This window comes from Equus przewalskii, chromosome 9 (genome assembly GCF_037783145.1).
Source record: "Equus przewalskii isolate Varuska chromosome 9, EquPr2, whole genome shotgun sequence".
Lineage (NCBI taxonomy): Eukaryota > Metazoa > Chordata > Mammalia > Perissodactyla > Equidae > Equus > Equus przewalskii.
This window is the reverse complement of record NC_091839.1, coordinates 72,534,034-72,546,887: the sequence shown is the minus strand read 5'-3', so window position 1 is coordinate 72,546,887 and position 12,854 is coordinate 72,534,034. Positions and strand designations below refer to the sequence as shown.

Here is a 12,854-nt window from a genome sequence, read left to right as displayed (position 1 = left end):
AATCTTATTTTTAAACTTCAATCATATAACAGGATTTGGCTGAGTAAACTGATTCAATAGTAGGACTAAAAGCCTATATTCACTATATCAAAAACACAAATGTTTTAAAATTAACTTGTGCTAAGGTATACTTTTTAAGTGAATTCTTTATTCTGCTCGAATAAAAAAATTATATTTTCAATACAACAAAATCAAACTAATTCTAAATTGTTTAATTCAGAAGCTAGAACATTATTTCAAACTTTTGCAGGTGACTTTAGTCTTAAATTCATCATTAACATGTTATTTTAAAAACAGCAAAGATTTTGGATGATGTATGCAGCAAAAATGAAAAGAGTTCATTTCCTAACACAAACTTAAGACAAACTAAGTTCATTAATAAGTTAACAGTTAGTAATAAAAATTAATTCATTAATAAGATCACCTTAGGCTGAAGGGGAGGAGAAGACACAACAGAAGTCTAGTAATGAACATCAGAGGACCTGGAAATAACTCTCCAGGGACGACTAAGTCAAGGAAGTAAATGCCATAGTGGTCTTCCTGTCTATGTGCTAGCCATATACCTAGATGAAATCTGTCACTTGATAAAACATATAAGGTTAAAAAAGAAAGAAAGAAAGAAGTGATAAAAATACATCTCCCTTTTATACTTCTGAAATATCCTTTTGGTTACACGCATTTGGAAATTTCCCCTTGTTGAAAATTATTAAAATTGAGAAGCCACCAAAGAAATATCCATTTGTTAAGGTCTTCAAGAGTATTAAAAATAGTTAAAATTATCTCAAATTTAACTTTTTATAAAGAGAAATGAATAAATTTTAAAAAGATATATATATTTTTTTGGTGAGGAAGATTCGCCCTGAGGTAACATCTGTTGTCAATCTTCCTCAAATTTTTTTTTTTTTTAAATGTGAGCCACCACCACAGCAGGGCCACTGACAGACAAGCAGTGTGGGTCAGCATCTGGGAACTGAACCTGAGCCACCGAAGCAGAGTGCGCCAAACTTAATCACTAGGCCACTGGGGCTGGCCCAACAAAAGATATTCTTAATTATGTTTAATTTCAATTATAATTAAATAATTAACTCAAAGTAGTGGTCAGAAATGCCAGAAAGTAAGAAGTACACAAAAACAAAGGGGGATATTTCCAAAGGACAGACGAGCCACCTCAAAGAGACTCCCACTGATCAAATCTGAGACAATTAAAGCAACAAAATAATGATACTAATAAATTATAACCCAATGAATAATATAGGAATCTATGACTCCACATCAACATAAATCAATAAATTAATGGGAGGAAGAGAGAAAACTCTTCCTTACAGTAGAATGCCAACTTACAAATGCAAAAGGAATGATGAAAGAGAAAAATCATCATTATGGTGGTTGTCCAGAATGGAGCTGTCAATCTGAGTAGTGGTTTGATGAAGAGCAAGATACTGGTATAATCTTGGGATATCTCCCCCATGAAATACTAACTAAAGGAGAAAATGATGACTCAAAGTGGAGAAACCTGACAGAGAACAACACGACCAGATTATCAAGTTGAAGATCTCTAGTAGGGGTTGACTTTGTGCACCCCAAGATGCAATGCATGAAGAACACAGTATCATTTTTGGGGTATTCCTACTAAGAGCACTACCTAAGTCTGGTCATAGAAGAAACATGAGATGGATCCTGGCTAAGGGTCAACCTTCAGAATATAAACCACATATTCTATAAAATGGTCAAGGACACAAAAGATGAGGAAATATTCCACACTGGAGGAGAATGACATGATGGGTCAATGCAGTCCATTTTCTTGGATGGACTGCAACTGGTGAAATTTGAATGGGGTACATGAACTAGACAGCAGTGTTATCAATGCTGATTTCCAAACTTCAGGGGTTGATGGTGATTTGACAAGCAGGTTCTTGTATCCGAGAAATACCATGAAGTATATAGGGGTGATGGGACATCATATCCAAAACTTCTCAAAGAGTTCCAAAAAAGATTAATGATAATGGGAATGTGATTAATATAATGGGTGAGGCAAGGGGAGGTGGAGTAGGTATATGTTAAACACATATTTGGAAAATCTGGATGAGGGGAGACATACAAGTTTTTTGTACTGTATTTGAAACTTTTCTGTAAGTCTGAAATTATTTCAAAATAAATTTTGAAAAACTTTAGCCCTAAAACTTGAATTAAAGCAAAAAGACAAGTATGCTTGTTGCTGGAATTCAGCTTCTCTAAGACAGGAAACACTTTTGCATAGAAATTAACAACTATGCTCTTCTCTGAAAATATTAATAAAATCCCATCTATCTCATCATATACCAGATACCTGAGATCTGGTAGGATGTTGAATTGAGTGAACAACGCACTGGGAATAAGGAAACCAATTAGCTAGCTAGCTTTTAACTTCAGACAAGTCACTTCACTCGTTGGAATTAATTTTCCTTATTCCTAAAATGAAGAGGTTAAATGGAATTAGGTTCATGCCATCCCTGGCAACAGAACCTAAGCCTAGTTTTAAGGGTCTGGGCATTAATGTGCACAGTCTTAACAGCTGATAACAAACATATGACTAAAGATAGACCATCGTAACTTCCAATACAACATTTACGAAACAACCAACAAAAAACAGCAAAGCTTCCAACTGCTGGGGGACCAACCAGCATCATGAAAAGACAGACAAGTTAAGGCTATTCTAAAACGCTTCTGTACAATTATGTATAGCAAATACAGGAATTAAAATAATTTTTTAAAATAGATTTCTATGGCAGATTGAAGAAACAGCCACATTTTGAGCCTGACACTATCTTTCAAATCTAAAGATCCTGTCTTGTTCAAGACATCTTGTCTGTCATTGTTGATGTACATCACTGTTTATAATTAATAATTAGTGAATAATAAACCCAAACCAATAATGTGGAACACAATGAGGGCTTTAAATATACATACAGCTCTTATTTTAGTCTTAGCTTTTAAAAAAGATTTACTGCATTTAAGGTGATCATAATAGCCAATATATATGAAAGCCAACTAGTAACAGATGAATTGTTCAGCTAAGTCGTTAAAAATTACCCACGTTTGTGGCCTGGCAAAACAGCTACTGAACAGCTATGACATATCAGGCACTGAGCTAAGTGTGGTACACAATAGAGGTTGGTAAACTTCCTCCTACGGGCCAGATAGTGAATATTTTAGCCTTTGTGGGCCACATATGTTGCTGTCACATATTCTTATTATTTTTTTTTTCTTTTTAACAACCCTTTAAAAATGTAAAGGCCAATCTTAACTCAAGTGCCTTACAAAAACAGGCTAAGGATCATATTTGGCCCACAGGCTATAGTTTGCCAATCCCTGATATAAAATAAAAAGGTCAGGGCGACTCAATCATTAAGAGAAAGGGGCCTGTTTTATAAACATATGTGAGTAAATAAAGGCTATCATACACATTAAATACAAAGACATTTACCCTGAATATAATTAGAGATAGGGAAAAAATTACACTAGATATATAAATACCATAAGAAAATGAAATTAAAAATAAAATTATTTAATATTACATACTCTGGTGTATACACAGGTAACCAATAGACTAGTCTTCCACCTAATACGAGGGTCTCAGCTGCAAAGTTTAACAGGTCAAAAAACATATCACTCAGATGATAACTCAAGGAAACAGGAACATGGCTTTCTGGACTAGACAAAGAAAAGAAAATTTCAAAATCAGTGAAAAACTTTAAGACTGTTCAACTAAGTTAATTAAGAAGAAGCAACATGCTTCTTCTCAGAGTAGTAATATATCACATTTAACTCTCACTTACCATTTTTCCATCCCCTTCGGTATTTCCTTCTGTGAACCTGTTCTTCTTGTAGATTCTCTGATTCCATATGGAGCTAGATAAAAAACATTGGGAACACGGATAATCAAAAGTCACCTATGACCAATGAGGGGCAGATGGGCATCACGTGCCTCCAGGTGTCACACCCTGAGAAGAACGCAACATCATCACTATGCAATATTCTAGCTGAGAATGCATAGCATAAAGAACATTCTATTTAAAACACTGAGAGGGCAGGCAGGTGACCGGGTTCTTCAAAAACGTCAACGTCATAAAAGACAAGGAAAGGCCATGAAAGTGTTACAAATTAAGAGAGGCCCAAAAGATACGATTACAAAACGCAATACCTGACACTAGACCGGATACTGCACCAGGGGGAAAAATATTGCTACAAAGAACATGACTTTATTAAAGAATTGATTAAAGCACTGTATCAATTTACTAAACTGATAACTGTACTTTGGCTATCTAAGATTCTATCCCTATTCTTAGGAAATATATACTGAAGTATAAGGGTAAGGAGCCACAATGTATATATACAACTTACCCTCAATTGACTAAGAAAACAAGTATGTATTTTTATAAATATACACACAGAGTGACACCAAATACTAAAGTAGATGGTTAATAAAAAGTCACCCTGCAGAAGATGAAACAACAACAACACCCCCCCCACACTCATAGATACAGAGAACAGACTGGTGGTTACCAGAGGGGAAGGGGGGTGGGGAGAGGGCGAAAGGGATAAAACGGGATGTTTGTACAGCGATGGATAGAAACTAGATTTTTGGTGGTGAACACAATGTAGTACACACAGAAGTCAAAATATAATGATGTACACCTGAAATGTATATAATGTTATAAACCAATGTTACCTAAATTAAAAATATATATACAGCTCAAAGGAAAAAAAGAGTCATCCAATTTTCAGGAATTACATTCACACTGACATTGTAATACCTTGAAAAGTTTTCTTTTCTTAGATTTGAAACCATCTAAGTTACCAAAGAACTGAAGAGCGCTGAGATGGAACAGTTGAGATACATTTTGCCACTATTTACAAATTTACTGCCAAACGCTATAGGAAAGGCAGATCTCTTCTTAGATAAAGAGGCCCGAAGAGCTCAAGAACTCAAGAGCAGGAGAAAACAAGTTCTCATGCACAGCCCTGAAGCTCAGTGGGTTCACAAGCCCAGTGGTTCGCAGAACCCCAAATTTCAAGTCGCTCTAGAAAGGAGACGCCAGTGAAAACACGCACTACAAAAAAAAAACACAAGAGTTGCCACGTGGGGAAATGTGTGATAGCTGAAACTCTCTTCTTCAAAATCTGACACCATAATGGCAAATAACATTTTGGCTCCAATTGGTATACCAGTAAACAATTACAGTCCAATATAAAACAAGCATAAAAAACAAACATATGCCTCAAAAAATAAGCTAAAGAGAAAAAAAGGATGACAAGTTAATCTATGTAGTTTAAAGAAACAAAATAGTAAGCTTTTAACTACTTAGTTATATTGGTATCCTGCCCTAAACTCATAATTTTTTCCTCCTCACTATGCCAAGAAGTCAGGGAAGGGGGGATACTAGCACAAGTTGGCGTTTCTGTGTGTGTGTTGATAAATTTTGTACTTTAAATGTAAATGACTTTAGGAAACTAATCCTACTCCTACTTTCATATAAAAATAAACTTACGATCAGTGATGATTGCATCAAAATACGTGCCCTTCCTCCAGGAAGGCTTAGATGCATCTGAAACCAGGACATCAAGGTAATACTTCTCTAAACCATACTGACGAAGATTTGCCCTAATGTTTTCATCTGGTCCTCTCCATTTCTGGTTTTTCCTACTAGCCTTTCCTGAAGGGAAAGAAAGAGAAAGTACCAAATCAAATAGAGCCTTCTTACTTCTTGTCATTTAGCTAAAAGTAATGTTTAACTCATCTAAACCTACATCTACTCAAATAAGACTTGCTTTCATTTAAAATCTTAATCTTATTTCTACAAATAAACAATTATTTTTATTTCAACTTACTATAAAAATACATTTTGAGCAGTAAAATATACTGATGTCTAACTTATTTTGTCCAGTCACCTTTCAAGTAAAACTGCCTAAAAACACTCATTCAATACTTAACTGAGTTCAAAGCATATACCAGTAAACAGAGTTGAACAGAACATGGTCCCTTTCCTCAGGCAAAACAGTCCCATGCAGAATATGACTCCTATGAATCAGATAAAACCAAGAGAAGTGACAAGAGCTAACTTGGGAAATGCAGGAGCTGTGACCACGGAGAGAGGCAAAATGGAGGCATTACACACAAAAAGTTAAAGAGGAGGTCCAAGGAAGAAGTTCAAAAGTTCTAGTCTAGGAGACACCAGTGGACACCGTTAATTAAGACTGGAGAAATCAAGAAGAAAAACAAGCTTAGCGAAAAAGATGAGACTCACTTGAGATCTATCAATCGTACTATACCTTGAGGTTCCTACAGAACATTCAGAAAAGAGATTCAGCAGGCAGCTGGAGGCCAGAATAGATACACTTGGGAGATAGTATATAAACTTAAGTTAAATCCATAAGAATGAATGACATTTTTTATTAACTGTGCTGGCAGTTACATAAGTGTCTGTTCTACAATTATTCTTCTATTTTTATAAACTCTTTTGTATTACGATCTACCTCACAATAAAAACAAAAGTTAAAAATCAAAAGGAGAAGAATGACATGACTCTGTACAACATGTAGTGCGATAGGAGATGGAGTCAAAGAGAGCTGCCCAGAGAAAAGCAACATGCAAACAGACATCAAAGAAAACTGCACAGACTTAAGGAGACTGAGACAGACAGTAAAAGAAATAAAAGTACCATCCGATGAGAGCAGTGTCTAGGAAACCAAGGGAGGCTTTACGGAGGTTGACACTGCCAAATGCTGTAAATCTGGGGGTTAGTAAGAGTTTTCAGCAGACACGGAAGCTAGAAAATAACAGGCAGCAGAGAGAGAGACGAAGAAAAAGAAATGGCAAATAAATACTAGTTTTTAAAGAAGCACTTTGGCAAAAGGAAGAGGGAAACAAAGTGGTAGCTACAGGACCCCTGCACGATTGATAGAAAAGGTTTCAAAACAGGAGAAACTTGAGACTACTTGAGAGTACAGAAAGAGTGAGAAGCACAGGAAACAGCAGGCACGTCTAACAGCATCTTGGATCGGCTCTAAGGAAACTCAACCTCAATCAGAACTCTATCCAAGTAGACTACAGGTTATAACATAACTTTTAAACAGAAACTTCATAAATAAAAATTCAAATAAATTATATAGGACTATTTTCTTAAAGCAAACATACTGCTTCTACTAAAAGCAAACTGGAATTATTCTTCTGAGCACCCTGTCTACTCTAATATACTGCAGACAGAGCATATCGTCTTCTGGTTAGCCCATTTAGGTGAACTTGATAAAACATAACTCACTTTCCTTATGATAAATATTACTGAATTCCTTATAGTCAAGGTAGGAAAAAAGATAGGCCATCAAGTACAATATATCAAATTGCTTCAGCAAAAGAAAAGGTATAAGAAATTCTCACCTATATAATAACTTCACTGGGTGAGAAAAAAGAAAAGAGTGTTTTAAGGGTTGATTTTAGTTACAACAATGGAATACCAACATAAACACAAACAATTTCAAAATCAATGAAATATGACATTTTTAATACCATTCAGCTATAAAGAAATACTTGTTCAGTTTGATTCAATTCCATTCAATTAAACATTATTACCTAAGCTTCTAGAGTTTAAAATATTTTCCAAAATTGCCTCAAAAGCAAGCAGATGCTTGTCCTAAGTTACCCTGAGTCTAATGCAGCATCTTTAAAGTTATTGTCACCTTATCTGTTTCAAAGATGTTTCGGTCAGTTATGAAATTAAAAATGTATATGGTACTCAAGGACTAGAAATTAATCCAGCATACACTCAATGTATGATTACTGAATAAAAGAATGGTCGTAATCTGTAGAAACTGTGTATTTTATTAACATGGACATCTTGACTAAAAATGGCTAGTCCCTTCTCTCCTACTTCTTTCCCAGCAAGTTCACAACCTTATAGTTTGCCTATTTTTAAAAAAATCTCTCGGGGCTGGCCCAGTGGCGTGGTGGTTAAGTTCAAGTGCTCCATTTCAATTGCTCAGGGTTCATGGGTTTGGATCCAGGCAGGGACCTACACACCACTCATCAAACCATGCTGTGGCAGTGTCCCACACACAAAGTACAGGAAGACTGGCACAGATGTTAGGTCAGCAACGCTCTCCCTTAGGGAAAAAGAGGAAGATTGGCAACAGAGGTTAGCTCAGGGCCAATCTTCCTCACCAAAAAAAAACCCAAAAAAATAGCTCTTACTAAGATTACAAATACCTGTGAGGGGAGGGCTTTTTCTTATCCATCTTTGTGTTTCCCCCAAGAGATCACTTTGCACATACTGGATACTTCATAAAAAGCAAATACCCAATGAAGTTTTATTGTTGTAAAAATAAGTGAAACTACATTATATCACAACTCTGCATTTTAACATTAGAAATAGATGTACAATGCCATATAAAACTATTTAATTATTTTAAAGGCTCATTTGGTACAAGAGCAAAGACTTTAATGCTAACTAAAACTTCTACTCACCCAAGCCATGAACTGTGTTGTAGTCTATGTCTGTCCCATACACATATGCACCAAAATGTGCAGATGCTATCAGAAGGCCACCTAAAAAAAATCACACAATTATGATCTGTTAACCAGAAAGTCCCAGACTCTTGTTTCTTCCCCTATTTAATCTGATCCAGATTCTTACAAACTAGCTGCAGGCACAGTACCCTAGAATGACACTGGTCCTGGCCATATTTAGCAGACCTCAGAACTGAAAAAACAAACCCCTAAACTGTGCTCACTACATTGGTCACAGAGCAAGGAATTAATGTATGCCCTGGCATCATTACTTTCACCAGCACTACTTAGAGAAAATTATCTTCTTTTGGTCAAAATAATGTATGTTTAGTGATTTTCACCTTATTTTCAGAGGTCTATACAAACCATCTTCCTCCTTTCTTAAAAATGAGGATACAAGGCTGCTATAAGCAAACAGCTGGTAATAAATTCTGATAATTGGGCTCAACTGCCACTGAAGTCACAGTTTCAAATAACTAAAGAGGGCACAATTGATATATAAGACATTAATCTTTGCAATTAAAACATTAGGAAGAATAGTTACTTCTATAAGCAGTGAAGCAATTATCTCTTAAACTGTAAATATGAATTTATGAATAACTATTATCAAACATACACAAAAATAATTAATACAATGACTTCTGTTTACTTAGTGCTGTGATCAAAGTGAAAACAAATGTCTCAAAACCATCTGATTGGATTAAGTAATTTGGTAGGTGGGACGAGCTCACACATGGAGAAAAATCTAATAAAGATTAAAACATTAATGAAATTCCTTTAAAATAAAAGGTGACAATATTTTTAAATTATTTAAGAAAAAATTTACAAAGTTAAATAATTTAATAATTGTACTTTTCATTCACCTCCACTTTTTGTAAATCATCCAAATTAACATGCTCTCAATGCTTGGGCAAGTCTTAATAGCTATACTGTAGAAAGGGCTGTCAGTCAGAGTGAAATCAGTAAGCATTCTTCGATTATGCACAAACTCACACAGGGGAAAATAGCTAGGGTTCTTTCCCTTATATTCTTTTAAAATGTAATCTCCTAAATTAAGATGGGTAGTGCCTCCAGAGGGTCAAGATCTATAAATTAATGGTGTTCCTTCCATAGCCATTTAAAACATAGTTTGGTAACATGTACTTAAAAATACTTTGCTCATGAAAAATACTGTAACTACTTTCTACTGGAGTCCATGAAGAGGAGAAATGGAGGACCAAAGAACAGCAGAAACCAAAACCTAGGTTCCTTTACACTACCTAAAAAAGCACCTGTGCGAGAGGTACGGTGAGGAGGACCACACAATTCTTACTCTGTAAATGGACCAGTCCATCTTCAGGAAACGTACTATATGTGATGATTTGGAATACTCATAAAATCACTTCACCCAAATTACGAGGAATTACTACAATTCTGCCAATTAAGGCAGATACTCACCTAGAAGAACTAGTTGTCAAGGGAAACAGAAAAGCTTTCCTGTGCTTCCTTAAACAGAACCTTATCCATTTGGTTAGAGTGAGTTTTGAGAAGACCCAATTTAGAGTACACTGCTGGAAGGAGATGAATAATCTGTTAGACTGCATCTGTTAGTTAACTCAGTGCCCTTAAGCTTTTCAACTTTTAAGTAAAATCATTATAAATTAGCTTCTCTGAACTAGTCACTGGGTAATCACTGTTAATCATCTAGTTGTTTTTTCAATTAAATTGAAAATTCTTTTTGCCTTTAGTTATACCTCAGTTGCAGTTTCTTTGGAAGCTTTCTGGTGGAAGAAGGGGTGATAAAAAAAACAAGGGATAAAGTGTTGAGAGGGCAGGTGAGGAGACTCACTCAATGTCTTATTATGCTATCAAGTGTAAGAATACCACGTATGTGATCTAGACTAGCAATTCAGTGTTCTAAATTCTCATTACTTAAATGGTAACCACTTTAAGGTTAGGGTAATATCTTACAGGTGAAAGGATATAATAAATGGAATTTATTTAGGATATAGAAACTAATTTATGACTTTCATCTTTAGAGAGTTAAGTAGAAAGCTTTACAAAATTATGGAAATAAGAACTGGGCTTTGGTTTTGCTGAAAGAAAAGAAGAAAAGGAGGAAAAATGGTGATACTACTACATCTATTTTATCCTTTTTAAAAAAGAACTCAAATAAATTAAACTAGCAGCCTGAGCAAAAGGGTATTGCCAGAAAATGGAAATTCTACCAGACAAACTATGAGACTCAGGAAAAGGGGAGCACAAACAGCCATGGACAAAATGGGAAGCAGAGATTACTATATAGACCTACAGAGATCCACTCTCTCTCTCCTAACTTCTCTTTTCCTCTTCAGTCTCCTCCCAGAACTAGGACAGCTGGTTTCCCAAAACCTGGCTCCTGTGTCTATCATTCTGCAATGATAAAATTTCAAAAGGAGCCACATTCCTCTCCTTACACCCAGGAGCTATGTGAAGGTAGGAGAGGCCAAGGAGCGTACAATAGCCTCCTGGGTGTACTCTCAATTACGAAAGGAGCTGACTCACTTGAGAGAGGGGAAGGGGAAAAGGAATCAGAGCTATGGCTGCAGAGCTCCATCAAAAAATCATATCACAGCCAACTACAGCCATTGGCAGACACTGGGACAAATTATTTTTCACTATAAACAAAGAATCAGAAGTTTACAATTTTAACCCTCAAATTCCTTGCCTGCTGCCATAATTTGTCAACAGTTGCAAATTAAGAATATCTTGGAATACAGCCAAAGAAGGGTTTGAAAATGAGTTTATGGCAAGATTGTTCACCATCACCATTCAATATTAGCTATATCTAACATCTTTCATCACCAAAAAAGCATCTAAGTTCTTAACAAAATAATAATTCAAAAATAATGATAATCCATACAGTTCACTGAATAGCTACTATGCGTCAGCTAACTTGCTGAGAATTTCATATCCATGTATTACCTCACTTAATCCACACAATATATTACTTACTACCACTTTACAAATGATGGGACTGAGGCTTAGACAAGTTAAGAATCTTGCCCAAAGTCACACAGTAACTGATAGAGTAAGGATTGAAAACTCACTCTATTTGCTCTGTGATAGTCTCTACAATACCACTCCTTTGGGGTCAGCAGCAATTGAAATAAGTATACGTTAGCTTACCAATTAGATAAACATATTCAACAAATTGAATTAAATTAAGTAAGTAAAGCTGGACACTCAGTTAATAAGAGTTATAGACCATCCACAAGTCTTGTATCATATCGCAGGCAGGCCTGTGCCATCGTAAGTGTTCAACATATTCACGCCGATCACTCTGAGTGATGCTCAATCAGAGCGGCAGTTCAGACACTTCCTCACTACTGAGAGCTGACCCATGATATGTATCCTCTCCCTTGGGAAAACGGAGATACACAACTTTGAAAAAACAAACCTTACTAAAGTGAAAAACAACATATTTGCTAAAATGGAAAGAAAAGTGTGTTTCTGCAGCTCATAATGTCATCCTAGATAATGCAGCAGACTGTCTAAACGAAAAAGGAAAGGTGTTAAGGCAAGAGAAGATTTTCTCTCTCCTTCCAGTTTCCCAGAAGTTTGTCTATACCTTGAGATAGTCACAGGTCACCAACAGTCAGTAAGTAAAGCATTGGGGAAACTAATACATATCAGTTTTGTAATCTTTAAAACTGAAAATTTAACACTTGAATTAAAAAAATACAAAAAAAGAAACAGAAGGAAAAAATATCATAAAATACTTTGTGAAAAACTATGGCCATGGAGGAGGGCACTGGGCTACTCATTTCTCCAATCCTTCAGAAGGTACTACCCATCAACCAGACAAAAGGACCAAGAAAGAGGACAAACTGTGCTTAAGAACTGTGTCAATTCAGAATTGTTGGCTATTACCAGTTTCAAAACAAAAGCACCAAAAACTAGGTACAGTCCTAAAGTTACGTTTATACAAACTCAAATTACAAAATTTTAGCAGCATTTCTGCAGAGATCTACCTCTTGCAATTTTCTATTAACTGTCTTAAATATTGCAATTAATTTTCCATTAACTATCTTATACAAACTGCCCAATGACTAAGATATGCTAACCACTTTAAGGAGCTGCCCTAAAGCAAATCAGGGGCAGGTCTCCCCTCTCCTCACCACACTAGAGGTAGTCAATACCTTGATGGCTGTGGAAGTTAGCATTTCACAATATACCCAGCCTCATCTACATCGAGGGAAGGAAATTTTCCCCATAGTTCTAGGAACTCTGTTTTTAAACTTTACGGTATGGTCTACATGTTTGCGTGCATATTAAGCATTACGTACATGAATAT

The 12,854-nt window shown here is 35.7% G+C and overlaps 1 protein-coding gene across 6 annotated transcripts in view; it reads right to left on the bottom strand.

Moving 5' to 3' along the window:
• Positions 1-12,854, bottom strand: part of TRMT11 (tRNA methyltransferase 11 homolog) — a 58,184-nt gene that overhangs the window by 24,219 nt on the left and 21,111 nt on the right. For all 6 annotated transcript variants that reach the window (XM_070559353.1, XM_008544733.2, XM_070559352.1 and 3 more), the window contains 4 exons: positions 8,498-8,578; positions 5,529-5,693; positions 3,816-3,888; positions 3,559-3,690 (listed from right to left, as the gene is read on the bottom strand). In XM_070559353.1, coding sequence (XP_070415454.1) covers positions 3,559-3,690; positions 3,816-3,888; positions 5,529-5,693; positions 8,498-8,578 — 451 coding nt within the window. The remainder of the gene's footprint in view (positions 1-3,558; positions 3,691-3,815; positions 3,889-5,528; positions 5,694-8,497; positions 8,579-12,854) is intronic.